The sequence below is a fragment of the Streptopelia decaocto genome (assembly GCF_964273445.1).
Source record: "Streptopelia decaocto genome assembly, chromosome: 12".
Classification (NCBI taxonomy): domain Eukaryota; kingdom Metazoa; phylum Chordata; class Aves; order Columbiformes; family Columbidae; genus Streptopelia; species Streptopelia decaocto.
The window spans coordinates 17,277,201-17,297,423 of record NC_138667.1 but is presented as its reverse complement, the minus strand read 5'-3'; the positions used below and the strand labels follow the sequence as shown (position 1 = coordinate 17,297,423).

At 46.6% G+C, this 20,223-nt stretch overlaps 3 protein-coding genes across 4 annotated transcripts in view; all 3 read left to right on the top strand.

Annotated features, from left to right (window-relative positions):
- The window catches only part of NDUFA2 (NADH:ubiquinone oxidoreductase subunit A2), a 165,750-nt gene that overhangs the window by 46,388 nt on the left and 99,139 nt on the right, over window positions 1-20,223 (top strand). The gene's annotated exons all lie outside the window — the stretch shown is intronic.
- Window positions 1-20,223, top strand: part of CD14 (CD14 molecule) — a 62,275-nt gene that overhangs the window by 36,123 nt on the left and 5,929 nt on the right. The window lies entirely within an intron of this gene.
- UBE2D2 (ubiquitin conjugating enzyme E2 D2) overlaps window positions 260-20,223 on the top strand; it is a 29,452-nt gene continuing 9,488 nt past the window's right edge. Inside the window, exons 1-5 of the mRNA XM_082063521.1 lie at window positions 260-586; window positions 9,497-9,560; window positions 14,420-14,451; window positions 14,543-14,620; window positions 14,709-14,814. Coding sequence (XP_081919647.1) covers window positions 563-586; window positions 9,497-9,560; window positions 14,420-14,451; window positions 14,543-14,620; window positions 14,709-14,814 — 304 coding nt within the window. The 5' untranslated portion in view covers window positions 260-562. The remainder of the gene's footprint in view (window positions 587-9,496; window positions 9,561-14,419; window positions 14,452-14,542; window positions 14,621-14,708; window positions 14,815-20,223) is intronic.

The window sequence follows — 20,223 nt, the reverse complement described above, 5'->3', positions numbered from 1 at the left end:
CTCCCCCTTCTGGAGAGTTCTGCACGGTGGCCGCAGGACAAATAGTCCCCACCGTGCCCCGCTCCTGTTCTCCTCCGCCCGGGCCTTCCCCTCCGCCCCAGCCCGGCCTCGGCCCCGTCGCGGCGGCCGACTCCGCGCCGCCAACGGCGCCGCCATCCGAGGGCGGCGGAGCGCGCCGCGGGGGGGTCGGAGCGCGGTGGCGGAGTGATACGCGGAAGGCCAGCGAGGAAGCGCCAGCGCATAAAGAGGCGGCGGAGGGATGCGGTAGGAGCTGCGGCAGCGGCAGCGAGCTCCAGCCCAGCGGAGCCGCCAGCGAGCAGCGCGCCCCGCCGGCCCGCCCGAGGCCCCGGCCCCCCCCTCCGCCGCCGCTGCCTTCTGGGGGGGCCCCCCTCCCTCTTTCCCTCCCCCCTCACTCTCTCCTTCCCCTCCTCCCTTCCCCTCCCCCATCTTCTTCCGCGCCGCCGCCACCTCCGCGCTCCTCCTTCCCCCCCTCCCCCTCGGAAAATAGTCCCCGCGGGCTGCCCCCTCCCCGCCCGCCCCTCCTCGCCGCCTCGCGCACACAATGGCGCTGAAGAGAATCCACAAGGTAAGGGCAGCGCCCCGCGCCCCGGCCGGCCCGGCCCCGCCGGCCCGCCGCCCGCCTTACATAACCCGGGTAGGCCGCCGCCGCCTGGGCCTGCGGGAGGAGGGAGGGGAGGCCGGGCCCGGCCCTGCCCGCCGCCGCGCGGTCGCTCCGCTGCCGGCCGCGGCCTGGGGGGCTCCGGGCGCCTTTCCCCGCCCGCCCTGAGGGGCCGGGGGGAGGTGGGGGCGGAGGAGACGTTCCCCGGCTGCCCTCGGCGCTGCGGGCCGGGCGCGGGGGCTGCGGGCCTGCCCGGCCGGGCTTTGTTTGCTCCCTCGGGAAGGTCCCTCCTCCCCGGGCGCCTCCCTGGGGTTTGGGGCTGTGCTCTGGCCCCGGGGGCGGCCGGGCCCTTCCGAGGCAACGTGGCCCCGGGAGCCCGGGCCCTGGGGCCGCGAGGGGGCGCCGGCGGCGGGGCCGGGCCGGGCGGGGGCTGCGCGGCCTGGGGAGCGCGGGGCCGTGGGGCCGGACACGCGTGGGGTCCCCGGGAGACGCTGGAAGTTCCGTCGGAGCTTGTTTGGGCTCCGAGCCTCCCTCAAGGAGCGATGGGGTTGGGTACTGAACGCGGGGTGTAGCGAGCTTGTCATGTTCAACCAGTCCGAATAGTGTGATTTATCGGTGTAACGGAGCCGCTGCTGCTCCACAGCCTGAGTCATCCAGCAGGGAAAGGTGTGGGGGCCAGTGCCCCGCGCTCGGTGTCCTGGCCTTTCGGGAGAACACGGCTGTTGAGCCCCCTGTGGCCTTAAAACCCGGCTCTGCTTGATCATCAGAGTGTCTTTTAGCAGGAAAAAAACTCTGTGCCCGAGAGTGGAGTATTGAAGTTCCCTTCGTGAGCCAGGCAGGGAATTTATATCCTTTTCCCTACTAAACGTGTAGCTGTCAGTTTGGAGTGCCCGTGCAGGGCTGTAGAAGCCAGTCCTCCCAGTAGGGTTTCTGGTCTTGATTACTGTGCAAATCTGACTTTTGTCTAGAACCAGGCGTGAATCTACTGCCTAATTTAAGATCACTTTGCTAGCTCTGTCTTGTTATGTATGTAGCATCAAATTTGGATCACGTGTTAACATATTTGCTTTGATTGTAGGTTATCTTGAAGTTTTTGTGGAGCTTCGTGTGTGGTACTGATCAAATTAAAGCTAAAGTGAAGAAGAGAATCGAAGAGAGCTTGAAGGCTTATGTGTGCTCCTGGAATAGATAGAGCTTGAGAGGGAAGGACTTCAAGTATAATTCTAGTGTATTGAAACTTCGTATAAGCGTACAGTAATGGGTTACGTAAGGAAGTTGTTGTCCAGCTGAGTGTTGCTCTTCTGTGATATTCAGTCATGTATTTTACTGATATTTCGTGTAACATGAGGGCTGTTCCATGGAGTGTTTGTGGGTGTTTTGAAGGAGCGATTCCTCCTGGGGAGTGGGCTGTGCCCCCCAACGTGACTGCTGATAGCACAGGGTTCCTGTGGACTGGCTCTATCTCCTGCCAGGTCGCTGGGAAAGTGCTTTATTGCAGTTTAGTGGGCGCTGAGGTTCAGGATTCAACACTGTTTCAGAGCACTTCTGTTTCTAGTCTGTGTTTTTTAACAGGAGCGGAGCTGGATGTGTCGAGTCTTTGTTAACATTGCGCTCATGGTCTGATTGTTCGTGCTGCTTTTCAATGATAAAGGATCCTGTGGGATAATGGGGGCTGTGTAAGGTTACAAGAGCCTTTAGAGGCTTGGGAAGTGGGGCGAGAGTGTTGCCAAAGTGATGGTGTGGATTGAGCTCTGCAAAGTACCAAGTGTTTCAGTGGAATCGGAGTGGTGGCTCTTGAGGAAGGAGGTGATAGGGCTGTAGGCAACACTTCCAACAGAAACAAAGTATGTGAAGGTAAATAAAACCTCTTTTTCTGGCAGTCCAAATGCTTTCAAAGCTGAATGGTAGTTAAGCTATGGACTGGAAAGGAGCACTCTTAATTTGAGTTACTGTGGCTGTCTTGCTCAGCTACTTGAGTAATAATCACTGGCTGTTTACACTCGAGCTATTTTAAACCCCGTGGAGGGTGTTCCTATAATCTCATTTTTTGTTCTGGTCCTGGGAAAAGCAGCGGTGTCCCCCGCACGGTGACCGTCCCTTTGGGATAGCGAGGGAACAGCAAGTTTCCGACCTTTGCTGTTGCACCTTGTGGCAAGAACAAAAGCCCGCGGAATGTGGATTAAGTGGAAATAATCCCAGTAGACTTGAGTACAAAGGAGTGATGGGAAGGAAAGCTGCTGCTTAGGCATTTTTAGAGGGTGTTATCAGTCTCAGTGTATCAGGTCTCAGTCTTGCCCCTGGCTCTTGCGCTTGGCCGTTTGGGTTTTATGCTTGACTGCAGACTATGAGGATTTCTCCGAAATGTGTGTGTCCTTGGATAATACAGGGATGAGAGCTTGGAAACAAGCAGAAAACCTCAAGGGTAAACCTTTGATACAGTGTCACCTGAAATGGCCTCTTGCATGTTGCCCTCTCCTGGGCTGGAAGAAGGGCAGAACAAGAAGTTTTCTGCAGGTGGGTAAGTGTTGTTGCTGGTGTGTGAGATGGCTCGAGAACCCCTGTGGTCTGCCCCAGCGTGTCTCTAGGGACTTGCTTGTTCTTGTGGTTGTTTAGAGACTTGAGCTGGGATAATGCGTCTGCACAAAGCAGCAGCTGTTCTTGAAGCAGATGCTCCGGAAGAGCTCAAACGTGAAACCTGCTATCAGATTGCTGCTTGTATATTCACCGGAGCCTTTCAGGCAGTGATGTTCTTAATTCTTGCTTAGGTTCTTATGCAGGTCTTAAACTTGGAGCTCTTTCCTTGTGAGAAACGTTTGGGATGTAGGAAATTATGCCAGCCAGAGTCCCTGTCAAGTGGGGGGGTAACAATGAAGTATAGCAACTTCATTGTTATTTTATCATGGATATATTTTTCTAAAAATAGGTTGTTGTGTTTCTTTGAGATATTATTTATATATATATATATCTCAATGTGAAGATATCCAGAGGCAGGATGGGAGTGATAACTGATGGGCTGTAATGAATGGTTTCCATTTTAAGGTTTCAGCAGAAGTACTTTGGATTCAGCCACATCCTCATCTGTGTGCCTTATCTTTAGGGGATGTGTTACCTATAACTGAACAAGTAGGGCACTGTTTGGAGTTCTTTGAATGGGAGAGCAAGTAAAAGGTTAGTTTGGCTTTTATGGGTTTCCCCCACATGAACTGGTTGATGGACCCTGCAACGAGGGGGAAGGGGAAATCAGAAGCTGTGCTGAAGTAAAACATTGTCTTGTGGCAGAGCAACAGTGGCTTATTACTGCTTGTAATTTAGAGGCTCAAAACCAGGTAATGTTTTGCAGAACTACACTCTGTGCCATAGCAATGTCCCTGTTGAGCTGTGGAAGATGATGGGCTTGCTTGTAGTCCAGAGCTGCTTGACCTCCTGAGATGTTTGAATATTGCTTGTGCCAGGACGAGCACTGCCCGCGGGTGGGATGCGTTAGACCGGCTAGTTGAGCAGCATTAGTGTTGAGTTGTGAGCTACCTGTACTGGGATACTTGGGGTTATTTCTGCACAACCAGATCTGCTTTGCAGCAGCTGGTGGGAACAGCTCGGTCCTTCCGTTAACAGCCTTGTCTGCTGGTGCAGCCCATCTGCGGTACAGATCTCCTGTGTCGCTGGGACAGGGAATGCTGCTGCAGCTTCTGCTGGCCAGCTCGGCTTCCTGGTACGCAGATTCCACACCAGGAGAGGGTTATACATTCATTGCTTTGGTGTTCTTGCTGTTCAGGCTTTAAAAACAAAGTGGGGGTGACAGTTACGTCAGAGCTTCTTTATAATGTGTACCTGGGGTACTCCTGTGCTTCATGCAGCTGGATTCTTGTGCTACTGAACTACTTGCCTTTTAACTCTTGCAGAGTTGCAAGAACTCAAAGTCAGTGGATCTGAGCCTTTTCAAGCATTGAAAGAGCAGATTCTGTCAAGGGGAAAGGATTAAAATCTTTCTGAAAATTAAAATGAATCTGTTAGTAGGAGAGGTTACCTTAGAACGGCAGATACTCTGGAACCATGGAAGTCCTGCAGAGCTGTGGATGCTGTAGGGCAGGGGGTCCAACCATTTTCACCACATCAGCCTCATGGTTGCCTTCAAATTGCTGAATGTAGTTTTAGTACTGTATAAATGTAACTACTCCTACTGCTGTAGGGAATCAGATCTGACCTTTGTGTGTGTGAGCACAGGGACAGCTTGGACTGGAGCAGGGAGGGAGATGCTGGAGACCAAGCTGACAGGCTGTGGATGGTCCCTGGCTGTTTGCAGTCACACATCTGGTGTGTTGAAGTGTGTTTGGGGGATGCTGCCATGTACCAAGGTTTATTAAAACTGCTGGAACTGGCTGCTGGAGGATTCTGGCTCTTTTCTCGCTTGGTTGGCTTTTTGAGGTTGCTAGTCATGTTAATTATTTTGACTAAAGGCTGTATTAGCATTAATGTAAAATCCTTAAAAATAGGTTTATGGCCAAAGCAGTCTTTACCAGGAGCATGGTAGACTTAGGAGAGAATTGTTGTCTAGCGGAATAAATTTGAACTACTTTAAATTTTAACTACTTTAACAATGTCAAGGTTTAAGGCAAATATCTTTTGGAGTTTAAAACTAATTTGAGCTTGATGTGCAGAGATAAACTTTGAGGTAAAACTTAAAGCACTTGTGTTTGATACCGGCTGTCCCCCATGCCTGAGGTGTGACTGGCTTGGGAAGTGCAGTGAGGAGCTCTGTCACTTCAGCACACTCCAGCTTCCTTACGTGTTTTCCTGGAACCCCTGAGCAGGGGTGTCTTTTGTTGGGAACTGATCAACACAAGTAAATCTGATTTAGGGGCCTAAATGCCCATTTCCTGTATGAGTTTTTTAGCTTTTTTTCAGGATAACTAGCTCAGGAGTGTGGTGGTAGTAGTTTCATTCAGCTTTGCCTTTGGGCGAGACACCTTTTGCTTTGCACCACTTTTCCACTTCCTCGTTTCTGCGGAGGAACTAATTAATACTTTCAACTCTAAGCTGGGTCGGGTTAATGGTATGATCTGCACCAGTGGGCCCAACCTCAAGGGTATTTTGCTGTAGGGAACAGGGCAGAAACTTGAAGTTCTGTGAGTTGGCTTTCCAGCTGAAGGCACTCCGTGGTGAGGTGGCCTCCTGGGACCTGAACAACTCAAACCCAAGGCTGCTGGATTCTTAGCTTTTTAAGTTCCTAAAAGCAAAACCTTCTGCATGTTGTTTAAGGATCAGAAACTGTCTCAAATGGGAACTGGCTACAGCTTGCTTCAGGTATTGGTTGGAAATCAGCGTTGTCAAGATTAGACTTGACCATTGACCAACCAGCCTTCCCAGATGGTGAGGAGCTGGAGAAACCTTGCTGGGCCTGATACGGCAGGAATGGCTCTGGTTTGTAGATGATACCAAACTGTAATTGAATCCTCTAGGTTTGAGTTCCACTTTTATGGGAACTCCAGAGTTGTTTGTTCAGATAAACCAGCTGGTTTTCAGTCTCCCTCAGGAATATCTGAAAGCAAAGACCTCACTAGGTCTGGGGTTGTGTTAGCAGGGCTGTGGAAACTGCACCAAAGTCTTCAGAAGGCAAAATAACCTCTTGGATGCAAAAGCTTGGGACTGTGCTGCAGCAGTGGGCGCTCGTCTCCATCTGCACCTGGATCAGTGCAGCTGTATGCAGGTACCATTCCTGGTTTTAAACTTGGCTCTGCAGGTCTGAGAAGTCAGCAGGAGAAGTTTTACTGGCCTGGCAGCCTGAAGAGAAGTGTGTTAGAAGCAATTGTCTGTACCCTGCCAGGAAATCCAGAAGGTGTGTGTGTGGAGATGCAGTGCTCTGCTGTGACGAGCGGCTGTGTCCAGAGCTGCCCTGTGAGCTTCAACATCCTCCTTATCTGAGCTGCTCTACAAAAACTTAGAGGATTTCTATTACAAGGGTTTGAGGTGGGAGTTGGTGCTAAACTTTTCCAAGTGCAAGGAGCTTATGTGCTGCTTTTTACACAGGACTTTTAATCTGTGACACTTTCAATCTGTGAGTTTCTAGAGCAGAACCTGAAATGCTGCCTTAGGTGACAACCGCGTTGGTGACACAAGTGGTATGAGCGTCCATTGTGAAGTCATCTCTTTTCAAGGGAGATACTGTGTGTGGCTTCAGAAAAACAGAGTATTCCTTCTAGCTGGAGCTGAAGGTGGAAGAGGAAGAAACAGTGTTTTGATGAGGAAAGGGCTGCTATGAACTAAACTTCATTGTTGCCTCTACATCTGTGGTGAGACATACCTGGTGGTATCACTGGGGCTGTGTTGTTTCATCCAGTTTGGTGTAACAGTGATTTTTGAGCAGCGGGACGTGGGATGAATGTTGGGGCAGCTTTGGAGCTGTGTATTCTACTAGCTGGTAGAACACATGCTTGAGCTGCAGCCCCTGTTTGTCACTATTTCCCTTTTCTAGTTGGGAAGGTGCATGCTAGGCTTTGAAATATAATCCATAGTAGGTTGTGGTTTTACATGGAAAACATGGATGCTTAGAATTGTACTTCAAGTCTAGTGTTGTTGCATCATATTTATGCATAAAACAGGAGTGAAGGGGATGAGAAATGGTAAGGAAGAGAGGTTGAGATGTGTGTGTTTTTAATAGATGTGTTTGGGATTTTGAGTACTGCAGCATTAAATAGTGTAATCCAGAAGACTGGAGTTGAATAGCATTTGGGAGTGTACACTGCACAACTTCAGAAAGAGTTGGTGTATTCCTGTGTTTAAGTTTTCATGCCCATTCTTCTGAATTAGTGCATGTGGAGACTCCCTTCGTTCTGTGTAGCTGTGACTGTAGACTGACCACGAAGAACCCGTGTCCCCAGTGAAGCTGTGTGTGTGACCGCACGTCCCTTTGTGCTCACTGTACAGGGTGTCTCTTGCTGGTGCAGAAGCAGAGCATGGTGTGATCACTACTCTGTGCTTTTCGGACTGGCGCTGTCTGAAAGCTTTTATAGTACCTGCACTTCTCTAGGGTAGAGCAGTGTTCTCCTGTTGCTCAGTACTGTACTTGATATTTAATGTCCTGGAGTTAAAGCAGAGAGGTGTATACAGGTGGTGGGGAGGGAGAGCGTGTTACTGATCTTTGTGCAAGCTGATTCTTTCAACCAGAGGTAAGGAGGGAATCCTCACTTGGTTGAAGTTGACTACTATGAACTGATGTGTGTAACTGACAGCACTGAAAGGCTTTTGTCCTTTGGAGGATATCTGAAGATGCCCTCTGCTTTTGGGGGACAGAAGGCTCTTCAGCAGGTGCTGCATGCTCAGTATTTACTCCTGTCCAAGTCTGTGATGAACCACATAGAGTGGGAGCAAGGTTTGCTTGGGTCAGTGCTGTGAGAAGCTCATAGGAGCATTAGAGAAGCCTCAGCAGCCTGGTGTTTTCAGCTGGTCTCTTAAGGAGCTGGGAGACACCGAGAGCAAAACCAGACTTGAGTGTGCTTTACAGGAGCTGAGGTATGCAGAGCTTTGCATCTCCACTGCAAGACGTGTGGGGACTGCGTACTGAGGGGATAATCCTGGGATTCACCTGTTTGATGTAAGGCAGCATTCTTGTGTTGTGACAGAAGAGAATTTGGTGACCTCCCAACTCATGCCTAGAACCTGGAACTCCCAGGGTCTGTCTATTCAAGAGCTTAAGTACTGCCTGTAAATAACAGCCACTAAGTGGTGAGCTTTTTCCATTCCTGCAATCAGCTTGCCTTGGTCCTTGTCCTTGAATGTTGTATCTATCAAAGCCTCAGAAGTCTGGTACCAGAGACTCCACTGTGGGCTGTTGCTGGGAAGCTGTGCAGGCTGGGAGGTGAGGAGCTGAACATACAGTGGGCCAGGGACTGCATGGGAGCAGCTCCTGAAGGTCCTAACAGCTGCCTGGTGTTTAGCTTTAGCTTTCTAGACTGAGCTAGCACAGAAAAAAGTTGTTTGGGCCTGTCATGCAAAGCAAGTAAGTGGCTGAGCCAGAAATAGAGCAGACAAAGTTCGACTGTAAAGTTTTGCTCTATTTGCACTTCCCACTACGTGTCCACTTCCTGAGCAAATTGCTCGTGTGAGATACTGGTGACAGTGTGCGGACTTTTTCTGATCCAGGCTGAAATTTTGCTTCAAATTGAAACTTGTTCCAGTTCGGAAGTATTCTGAATTGCTCAAACCGTTTAGCCGGAGCAATTGAGACTCATAATAGGGTTTCTTCTGAGGAAAACTTGACTGACACAGCTACTTAAGTGAGAATTTCCATTCCTGGGCTAGCGGTTTTGTAGGTAGAGAAGGCTTTGTATTTCGTTCTATTTAACCACCTATATTCACTGGTGCATGCATCTGGAGATGAAACAATTATTGAAGCTTTGTGTACTGCAAAAAGGCTCCTGCAGGTGTGTGATGATAAACTAGATCAGTACAGCTGGAGTAACCTGGGAGCTGTTACAATACTGGGGATGAAATAAGGCTGAGACTGAGTTGTTGGATTGAGGCCATTGTATCTCTGACTTGGAGATGGTGCAGTAGGTGATACCCTTGTAATGCTTGGGATTTCTTAACTTCTATTATCAATGAAGGCAACCCTGAGAGACCCTGGGACTTGATGAGGATTGCAGTGACTTAATAGAGTGTGGAAACCTAGAGAGGAAGCTGCTGCATGTGCCAAATGTGTTACCTGGATTTAAGATGCAACTTTGCTTTCTGGGGTCCTGGCTGTTAGTTTTTTGATGTTACCACTCTTGTGAGCTTAATCTCCGTGACCAAGAGAGGCAGCCAGAGTGCCACTAGCAGCTTTTTTAGCAATAGCATGGTTGGGTTGGAAACTAAAAGAAACAAACTTTTCCTGTTTTTCAGGAGTTGAATGACCTGGCACGTGACCCTCCAGCACAGTGTTCAGCAGGGCCTGTTGGTGATGACAGTAAGTATGCTACTACTAGCAAACACTTGCAATCTCTTTTCCTTTTTCTTCTAAAGTGGAATGTCCTGTTCCTTAACAAGGAGAACCTTTCTGTTTCTTTTTCTTAGAATACTAGATGCTAATCCTAAATTTGTTGTCCTTCTGTATCTCTTAATACCTTTTTTGTGTATCACAGAAGTTTTGTGTTACTCCCATTTTATTAGCTGGGCAAGTATGTGTGCTGGGGACAACTTAAATTACACCTTTAGAATTAACTGCTGTGGCATTCTCATGGGGTATGAAGCTATTGAAACTTCAGTAGCTCTGTGGCCAAACCAGCAAGCAGCTGCATGCGGCTTTCTGACCTTTGATACTTAAACTATGTATGGTGTAGTCCCACAGTCCTGTTCAAGTAAACCAAGCTACTCCTAATCCTAGATGCTAGTCCAGCGAGGTCAGGGTTAACTGTATTTCACATGGGAGTTAACACTGCGTTTTTAAGAGGGTTACATTTAGTCCTTGGGGATAAGAGAGGTTAAAATGTGGAGAGGAAACTAGTTAATAAGTTAAAGCTTGAATTATGAAGTAATGTTAGATTTTTTTTTTTAAGTTTAGTGGTTATCGTGGTCAAATGAGTTATAGGAACACTGGAAACATCACTTGTTCTTTAATGTTTTGTGCTACTGAATTATAGAGCACACTAGAGCATCAGAACTGAAAGCCAGGTTTGGCTCTTAAGTTTTAGGCAGGACTTCACTCAGTTGAGAACATGACTGGCCGTCTGTCCTGCTGCAAGGCCGCTCACCTTTGTGCCAGCTGCAGTTGTTCTGTCCTTTCGAAGCTCGAGGAGCAGTGTTCAAGCAGGAAAAAAGCGGTTACTCTATAAAATCCTACCCTGAGTTGGTTTTGTCTAACAGTTTTATAGTAGTATGATCTACTTTTATCTTCTGCGTGGATTTTTCCCTGGAGAGGAGGGCAAGATATCATGTGACTTGACTTAATGGTGTTTATATGGATGCTTCTTTATCTTAGTTGGAGGTCATGTTCCCAGTCTGCTTTGGTTAGCTGTGACTAAGGCAACTTAATTGTTCCCCCATACTTTATAGTGCTTCTCTGTGAGAGGCCTTTAAACTGCGGTGGTTTTGCAAGCTGTGCAGCCCTTTCCATACTAACTGGGTTTTTATGCTTTCTGGTGAACTCATTTGTTACAGCAGTGTGAAGCTCTTGGGTTGTAGCTTAGGGTGAGCAAGGTCAGTAGAATGTTTGCAGTGAGACATGAATACCCACAAGTTCACCTTTTGCCTTATAACTTTACCATGGGCCCTGGGGTAGATGAAGATACTTTTTTTATGCATTAAGTGCCAATGCATAAAATGCCAGAGATGAGGAAATGTTTCTGCTTTCTTGTAGCAGCTGTGCTGTGTAGGAAAGGCTACAGAAAACACCTAAGAACTGGGATGCCCATTGAACAGTGTGCACTGAACTCGCTGTGCAGTGCGGTCTCTGACAAGCGTGCTGTTCAGCAAAGCGTCCCAGCTCAAGAGTGGGGGATACTGAAGTAGGGAAACCCTCCATGTATGTGCTAAGAGCTCTAAGCTTAAGTATCTTTTCTAAAAGTGGGAAAAAAAAATTATCTGCCAAGATCTTCTGAGTCATTTCTGAACTCTTCAGAAGTACTGAAGTGTATAGAAACTTACACATTCCTGTCAATCTAGGACTAGCTTTAAAAAAGCACTTGAAACCTGAGAATAGAAATACTGCAGTTAGTGGTGATGTTGCTGTCCAGCAATGCTTTCAAACAAGTGAAAGCTGTTTAGTTTTGAGAGGTTTTAGCAGTAGTGTCCAGCTGTTTCTAGGTGCTCCCCATCTTATTTCTGCTTTCAGAGTAGTATTTTAAAGATGCCTGGAGTTTCATGGAAGAGAAATGACTGAGATGTAGAGCCACTCTGAGGCTTTTCTGTCCTTAAATTGGCAAGTGTGATTTGTGCCATGATAAACTACTTTGTCACTTCCAGAAACTATCGAAGGTGATGGACATTGTCTGGTGGAGGAGGTGGTGATGTAAGTTGGTGAATGCTTATAATGAAAAGTTATAACTGAACACAAAGCTTTCAAGTAATATTCAATTTGTCTCCTGTGCCACCTTTTAGAAAGACTTCTAATGAAAGATTTCCACTATTGAGAGTGACGCTCGGGGTGTATGTGAGCGAACAGCAGCGACAGCAATGGGAAGGTGCCTCCTCTGAGCATCCTGTGCTCTGGGGCTGCCTCGTCACAATGACATTTCTCAGGGTTTGGGACATGCTGTGCTTGCAGAGTGATGTTTTGAGGCTAGTCCAGCCTGTGCAAATTCTCCCCAGTTTTAAGCTTTTTGTCCCTCTAGTTCATAAACTTTGGAGAGTGAAGAGCTGTTTCCGCCTTGTTACCTGCAGGGACCAGATTTTCTTTCCCTTGGCAATGTCATTTTAGCCCCTCTTCTACCCATCTCTGGCCTTTGTTTTGGAAATATCCTTGGCACTGGCTTACACTGGTACACTTTGAGTCCTCTGCAATGGTGCAGTTCCTTCCAAACATGCACCTGAAAGTCAGCAACCCCCTTACTTTGTAAACAGCTTTTTAAATAGCTGATTTCAAAGTCAAGAACCAATTGAAAATAAGCTCTGCATGACAAATCCATCTTTTTGTTTATCAAACTTCTGGATGTTGTGAAAATCTAAAGCTTGGGTTAAACAAGCACTTTCCTTGAGTCTGGGTTTGGGGCAGGCAAGAACCAACCCCAAAGCTTGTAAAATGTTAAGATTTGCTGTGAAAGTGTTTTTCTTTCTGGTTTCTTGTTGGGTTTAAGACAATAGTTAAATCAGTTTCTGGTTTTGGTGTGCAGAGGTGTGCAGGTAATGTCCAGTGCTGTCGTGTACTCTGGTGCAGTCACGGTGAAGCTCACCAGCATCCACTGATGCGTGTGAAATCCTTGATGTTTTTCCTGTGATGAACCACGGTGGTTTCTGCTGCCCCTCTGTCCTCCTGGTCTGGGTTCCTCACTGTCCTGCCACAGGTGACAAGGGCTTCCTGTGGAGCTGTCGGACCCTTTTGAAATGGGTGAACTCTACAGATGAACTCATGAGCTGCTGCCTTGATTTCCTGACTCTACACTGACTATAAGAGTTTCTCAAAAGCCCAGTGGGTGTTACCAGCTGTTGTAAACCCTTTGTAACAAACTTGCTGCTCCAACCAAACGCTCTCCTCTTGCCTTAGCAGGGCTGTTCCCACTCTGCATTTCCCTTCCTTGTATGAGATCATTCCCAGTTGTAATGCCTGTACCACGTGTAATTGAAAACTGCTCATGCTAGATTACAACAAGTACTGCCACTCTGGGCTGGAGCGGCTTTTGGCACATGTAGGCTTGAGAGCTGTAGACGCCAGTTGCAAGTTGCGTATTAACACACAGCTGTGGGTGGTGTCAGCTCCTGTGTATTAAAGACTTGTCTTGTAACAACGGGGGACTTGTGTACAGCTCCCCAGCTCTGAAGATATGGTGTAGCTGACATTTATGCAGACGGAAACTTCCCCGGTACTATTTCACAAATAATTTGTGAAGGTGGTGCTCTCTGCACAAGCTGGCTCAGAGCCTTTGGAGAACTTAGCTGCTGGGGAGAGTCCAGCGCAGCCACGAAGATGATGGAGTGGAGCATCTCCTGTGTTAGGAAAGGCTGAGGGAGCTGGGGCTCTGGAGCTGGAGGAGACTGAGGGGTGATTCATAAATGTTTATAAATATGTAAAGGGTGAGTGTCAGGAGGATGGAGCCAGGCTCTTCTCAGTGACAACCAGTGATAGGACAAGGGGCAATGGGTGCAAACTGGAACACAGGAGGTTCCACTTAAAGATGAGAAGAAACTTGTTCCCGGTGAGGGTGGCAGAGCCTGGCCCAGGCTGCCCAGGGGGTTGTGGAGTCTCCTTCTGTGCAGACATTCCAACCCGCCTGGACACCTTCCTGTGTAACCTCATCTGGGTGTTCCTGCTCCATGGGGGGATTGCACTGGATGAGCTTTCCAGGGCCCTTCCAACCCCATGACACTCTGGGATTCTGTGAACACAGGAACCCCAACGGCTTCCTGACGTGCCTCATGCAGATGAACAGCTTTGATTGTTTTCCTTATGTTCTGCAGCATAAAGACATTCTTCACAAATCTGTATTGCCAGTTTAAGATGTTCACCTGGACAGATGCATATGAGTGAGACTTAATTTTAGTCTGTGTAGCTTGAAGTGTGCCCTGGCACACCTTGGTCCCGAGTATTGAGCAGACTGTCATTCCTGCATCCTCTTAAGACTTGTATTGCTTTCTGCTGCTTTAAGGAAATCTTGATGACTTTGTGGAGACTAAGCTTAAACATTCCATTGAGATCCCACTGGTGTAGGTTACCTCTTTACACATGGTATATACCAAGCTTAGGCTTACTCTCCATTTAACCAAGGATCTCTGTAGGAGAGATCTCCCCTAAGCAAGGTGTGAGTTTGTACTGTACCTTAGCAGGTTGCTCTGCAAGGGCCAGCGTTGGAAACTGGGCTTTGATTCAGGTGGTTCATTGGAAACAACAAAGCTGAACTCACTGATTTGTTGGCGCTGAAATGGTGACTGTAGCGATCTGTTTGTTTATGGTACTGGGATTTTTTGCAGGGCACAACACATGTGGTACCACAGCAATCCCAAAGTGTGGACCAAGTCAGTGCAGAGTGTTGGTACTTGGTTTCATTTTTTGGCTTGCTTCCCTGCAGCCTCTCAGAAGGCTGTTTTAAAATAGGCTTTCCTGTGCTGCTTTGTCTGGAAGTAAGTAATTCATTACTTGAGCTTCTCCAAACTGAAGTAAATCTTTCTCTTTTTCAGTGTTCCATTGGCAAGCTACAATAATGGGACCAGTAAGTATGAGAGAATTGATGTTCATAGCTTTTTATGACTAGTCTTCTTGTAGTACCTCCTCCAACTACAATGATTCTTTTTCATTAACAGAATGACAGTCCCTATCAAGGTGGAGTATTTTTCTTGACAATTCACTTCCCAACAGATTATCCCTTCAAACCACCTAAGGTGAGTGGCTTGTACCATAAATCTCTTCATTACCACGTGGTGTAATGTACATTTGTAAGCCTACACTGAAATTTTCCTTCTTCTGCAGGTTGCATTTACAACAAGAATCTATCATCCAAATATTAACAGTAACGGCAGCATTTGTCTTGATATTCTACGATCACAGTGGTCCCCAGCACTAACTATTTCAAAAGGTACCTCCAATGCTCATTTAATTTTAATCTGAAATGAATTACGGATTGGGATTTAGGGTGTAAAAACTGCTGTGTCGCTGCTCAAGCCCTGGGCCATCCTGGTGAGTGCAGGGAGCTCTGGATGTCCCGCTTCCCTGTGACCATGGGGGACTGGTCATCTTTGCCGGTACATCAGATAAGTTTCGCTACACCAAGTACATACTTTTGCCACCTCACCTCAGAGTCTAATAAAAAACCCACCAAAACTAAACCTGGTGTGTGCCAGTGGAAGACTACAGTGTTCAGAATGCACACACATCGGGGAACAGCTGTGGCCTTGAAAAACACTACATCTGCTTTCGTTCTGTTATCTTTAAGTCCCTATTTCAAGGGAGCATCAGAACTACTTGTTAGTCATTTTTTAACAAAGCTTTCAATGACATAGACTACCAAAACATTTTAAAACTTAACTAGCTTGCCCTGTTTTTATTACTTTTTTCTAGTTAAAAACATCCTTGTGATAGGTGTTTGCTTGTGGTGCAATATCCTTTCCCTGATAGAGTAGTATTCCTATTATTTAATGCAAATAGGGAGTTTTAAATGCCTTGAAAGATGACCCAGGACTGAGTTGTATTGATTTTTCTGTCTAGTGAAAACGTAGCCCTGTGGATTGTAGATCCAGCCGTGGCAATTGAGAATACTTATGGTCTCTTCTGTGCATGGACCATGTCCTGACTATTCAATTTTTGTAGCTTCACACTGTCTTTGTAGTTAAACACTACAGATATCGCAGACCTAGAGCATCCGTTACATTGTGTCCCAGCTCCATGATGCTGCGCTTTTGGCTGTAATTTTTGCCTTCAGCTACATGGGGTCTTCCCAGGCTTGCTCTTTGCTCAGAGCGATGACTCCTGGTGCCCTCCCTTGCACACCATAACTGTCTCCCTTTCACCGAACTCATAAAAGTTCAGCCTTCTCTGTCCAACTAAAGGCTTCTGCTTTTATGTAAACATGTGGAAAGACAAAACAGTATCTTGCCTCTTGACCGAAGTGAATTGGTGAGAGCACAAGGCTGAAGGTCTCCCCTGTGGGTTGAGGACACTGAGGAAGTGATGTCAGGAAAGGGAATGTGATTGTGAGGTTGATGCAGCTTAACTTACAGATGCTTTCAGCCAAGTACTAGCTACTGTAACAGCACCAAGTTAGTACCAAGTACTGATGTCTGTCATGTTTTGATTAAATTGCCGTATAACTGGTTAGAATACTATAGTTGGGGAATATGGAATGTGACGTGGTATCTTCATTTGTTTTAAAGCCTAAAGTGACCATACAGGCAGCAGGTGGTAGATGGCATGCTTGAACACACTGGAGGATAGACTGGAATTAGGACAGCTGGAAAAAGCAAGAATCTTAAGAGGTGCTCCTTTCATTAAGGAATTAAAGGCAGCCAAAGAAATTCTTACGAGTGACTTCACAGAAATTCAGAATAGTTCCTCAGAAATAACAGGGGTGTCTTGTCAGAGGGCAGAGCTCAACTTAGGGGCAAGAGCTGATACTTAAAAGAAGCATTCCTGCCTTGAACAAGTATAAATCAATTCCACAAAGGCAACTTCAATCATTTAGGGTGGAAATCTCATTTTCAGTAAGTTTAGAGCTATGTCGTTGTGGACTTTGGGGCTATTTCAGCTCTCTAGTAACTCTGAGCCTTATCAAAGAATAACTGTGTTCCTAGCAGGGAAAGCTGTTGGGTTATGTAATTAAAAATGAATAACAAGACTGAAGTTACTCAGCATGAAGCTTACATCCCTTCCAAAGCAGTGGTTTAGTATTTGTAGTGTAGATTTTAGAGTATTTCTTAAATTGTGCCTCCCTTTAAAAGGGGGTGCAATTGGGAGCAAGCTGTTAGAACTTAAAATCTGTAAGCAGATAACTAGAACACAGCTATAAAAAACTGTACTTTACTGGTAGAGAAATTGGGGAACACTAGAAACAATTCTAGCAAAGAGCTTCCAGCTCACATGGGCCAGATGTTATGTTGGAATTCATGCGTTTTTCACCCTAGCCTGCAAGGGGAAAGGTGAAGGGCTATGCAGTGGCCTCATTTTCATCTATAGTGCTACTTTTTTGGTGGAAAGACTGAAAAAGTTGGCTGTTCCAGAGGGCACTTGAAGTATCACGGAATCATTTTGGTTGGGAAAGGCCTTTAAGGTCATGGAGTCCAACCCTTAATGCTGTATCTGGCCTGGAAGCCCCCCCTGCCCTCTTTGGGCATGATTGTGAGGGCTGGAGTGTGGGGCTATTGGAGCAGGTTTATTGCAGACTGCTAAATAGATAAGGACATTTCTGTCCCTTGGTGAGCAACTTTATCAAGTGATCTTGGCTGTGCCAGCGGAGGTGACTTGCATCTTGGCATTTTGTTCAGTCTTTCAACATGTTTGTGCCTCTTAGACTTGTTAAAATGGGTTCTGAAGAACTGAGAGAACATCACTGAGTGTCTCAGTAGAATAGCTAACTTGCTTGTATTAGCAATTCTGAGGTGTTTCTTAAAGAACACATATTGTAGGATAAATCATCTCAAAATAGTCTTAAACACACCTTGGTGGTTAATTTAAACTTCAAAGCTTAAGCAGAATGTGTAGGCTTAATTTAATGTTATCTAAGTCTACCTAAATAAGAATCCCTGTTGCCTTAAACAGGAGAATAAAGTGTTTTGATGTGATTATAACTGCTCTCAGCCATTTTTCAGAAAATCCTACTTTGTCTTGAATTTAGCAAGTGCAGGTGCAAGAGTTAATACTAAACTTAAGTATTTGTTCAGCAAAGGCCGGGCTGACTTGCTCTGTCCCCTCACAGTTCTCCTGACCATGTTTTATAAGCTACATGGCTTGTTAGTTATATTAAATATGTTGGAGTACTCTGCCTGGTGAACAGCAGCGAGTAACTTCTGTCTCATTCACTTCCAGAGTTCAGCTTGCACTCTTCAAGCTCTTCCCTACCAGTGCAGTGTGAATTTTCTGTGGTGCTGCTCTTACAGGTGTTGAAGAATTGCATTACTAAGACTTCCTGGGTAGGAAATCCCAAGTACCCAGCATCCTAAATCAGCCTGATCCTCCCAGTGCGGTTTTCCAAATTAGGAAATTGGTTTCTTATTGTCCTTTTGGGTTTTAATTTGCCAGTTGTGGTGCTTATGTGGCTGGTGGGGGCTGTGACTTTGTATGGTGAGGATCAGTGTCTCCGTATGTGCTGTGTTGTGGTTCTGGGAGAAACTTTGATTCTTGTGTTACCACTGTCTTGCAGCTCAAATGTAGTACTTGTGTCACTAGAGGAGGCTCAGGGGATCTTAGCAATGTATATAAACACGTGAAGGGAGATGACAGAGCCAGGCTGTTCTTGGTGGTGCCCAGTGACAGGACAAGAGGCAGTAGGTGCAAACTGAAACCCAGGAGGGTCCCTCCAGATGTCAGGAAATGCTGGCACAGGTTGCCTTGGGAGGTTGTGGAGTCCTCACACTTTAGGGATATTCAAAAGCCACCTGGACAACATGGGCAACCTGCTGTAGGTGGCCCTGCTTGAGCAGGGGGATTGAACAAGATGGTCTTCCAAGATCCCTTCCAACCTCAGCCAGTCACTGATACACTGGGCAAAACTTTGTCACCAGAAATGGTTGAACCAATGTAACAGGAATTCAAGTTGCTTTGAAGCAAGAAGGTTAAACTGCTCAGATGTAAAGGTTCCCTTACTGGGAGACTGGGTAAGATTGCTGGAAGAGTTTGAAATGAGACTGTGGTTAAGAAATAGGATTTAATTGAGTGTAGTCTGGAGTTGCTGTAATTTACTTGGATGCGTCCTGCCCATTCACAGTCAGAAGCCAGTCACGTGGAAGTTAGTGCTTGAACATCTTGGGCAGTACAACACAACCTGGTTTTGGTTGTGTGTTAATGTTACAGGGTTAATGTTCGTCAGTGCTGGTAAAACTTTGTGACAATGGTGTGCCTCATGTGTAAAGGGCCTGAAGCTCAAAAATAGTGATTGTGTAGGTGAATGCTCCTTCCAGGTGTTGGCTTTCTTCCTATTTTTGAGGAACAGAGATCTAATGGACCTTGGTGTGGAGGAGCCCTCACTGGTGTGAGAAGTAGGACAGCTGGATCAAGCCTCTGAAATGGAATTAAGAACTCCTCAGAAGTGTTATGTGGCCAAAGCTCAGATTTACGCTGGCAGAGATGTTTCATAATCCCTGGAGTACCAGGCTGAATGAAACTTGAGCTGACAAAGTGTGTTACTTTCATATTCAGCAACTTGGCTGGATGAGCCGAATCCAAAAAGCCCGGCACTCTGTGGCCTGGTCCTCTGGAAGGTGACAAGTTACTTTCCATCAAAGAACTTACTGGCATGATACTGACCCGGGGCAGAGCCAGCAGGATCAGCTGCTTTTGCTCCTGTGACCTTGCGGTGCTGGTGTGGTGGGTGAGAACTGATACCTGCCTGTTTTATCCAACTGCTCCGAGTCAGTGCACGAGCTTTTCCATGGCGTGGTCATCTTGAGAGTGCTGTGCTGCTTCAGGTAGGACAGGCAGCTGAGTGAGTGTCATCCTGACAATCTGCCAAACGAAGTAACTGTCTCGGTATCTTCTTGGTACTGCGATAAAACTTTTGTTGGTGCAGTATTTCTGCTTCCTTAGAGATGGACCTTCCTTTGGTGGGCAAAGACTGGCTTGGCCTTGTTTGAGACCTTTTTCCCTGTGCAGGAGTTGAGTCTACAGCAATAACTTCTCTTTTAAAAGGCATTTTACCTCTTCTCCTCACTCTGCACATCCAGTGGTGTGCTCTTTGTCTTTAAGGTAGAAGATAGCAGAGGTTTTCAAGGAGAGAGCTGAGGCTTGTGAATCTGGTTTGACCTAAGCTGCTTGGTGCCAAGGAAAACACATTCAGATTAATTCTAGATTGGATCTCTTCTTCAGAGAGCACTCATTGCATCAGACAGCTGTTGAATCTGAACACACCAGTTAAGATTGTTTTTTGTTGTTTGTTTTCTTTTATTTCTTTTTCCTGGGTAGCTCATTATCTTGGAAGAGTTGGTGCTTGCTTCATCTCCCTGCTGTGATTCAACTGGAGATTCTGTTGCTCCTCAGTAGCTTCTCCTCATCCTGAAATGTCCCACAGATGAGTGCTTTACTGGACCAAGTTGGTTTGCAATTCCAGCTGGACTTAAATAGTAGTATCTATAGTGGCTAATAGCCTGTATTAAGGGAACAGCTGGAAGTGATGGATATTACACTCATTCGGGCTTTGCAAGCAAATTGGATGCTTTAGTTTTGCATTTGACTTCTTCATTGAGAAAGTGGAGATAATCAGTAAGTCTGTGCTTTATAGGTCATGTCTTGGGCTTCTGTATGAAAACCACTGTGCTGGTTTAACTGAAAGAGTTCATTT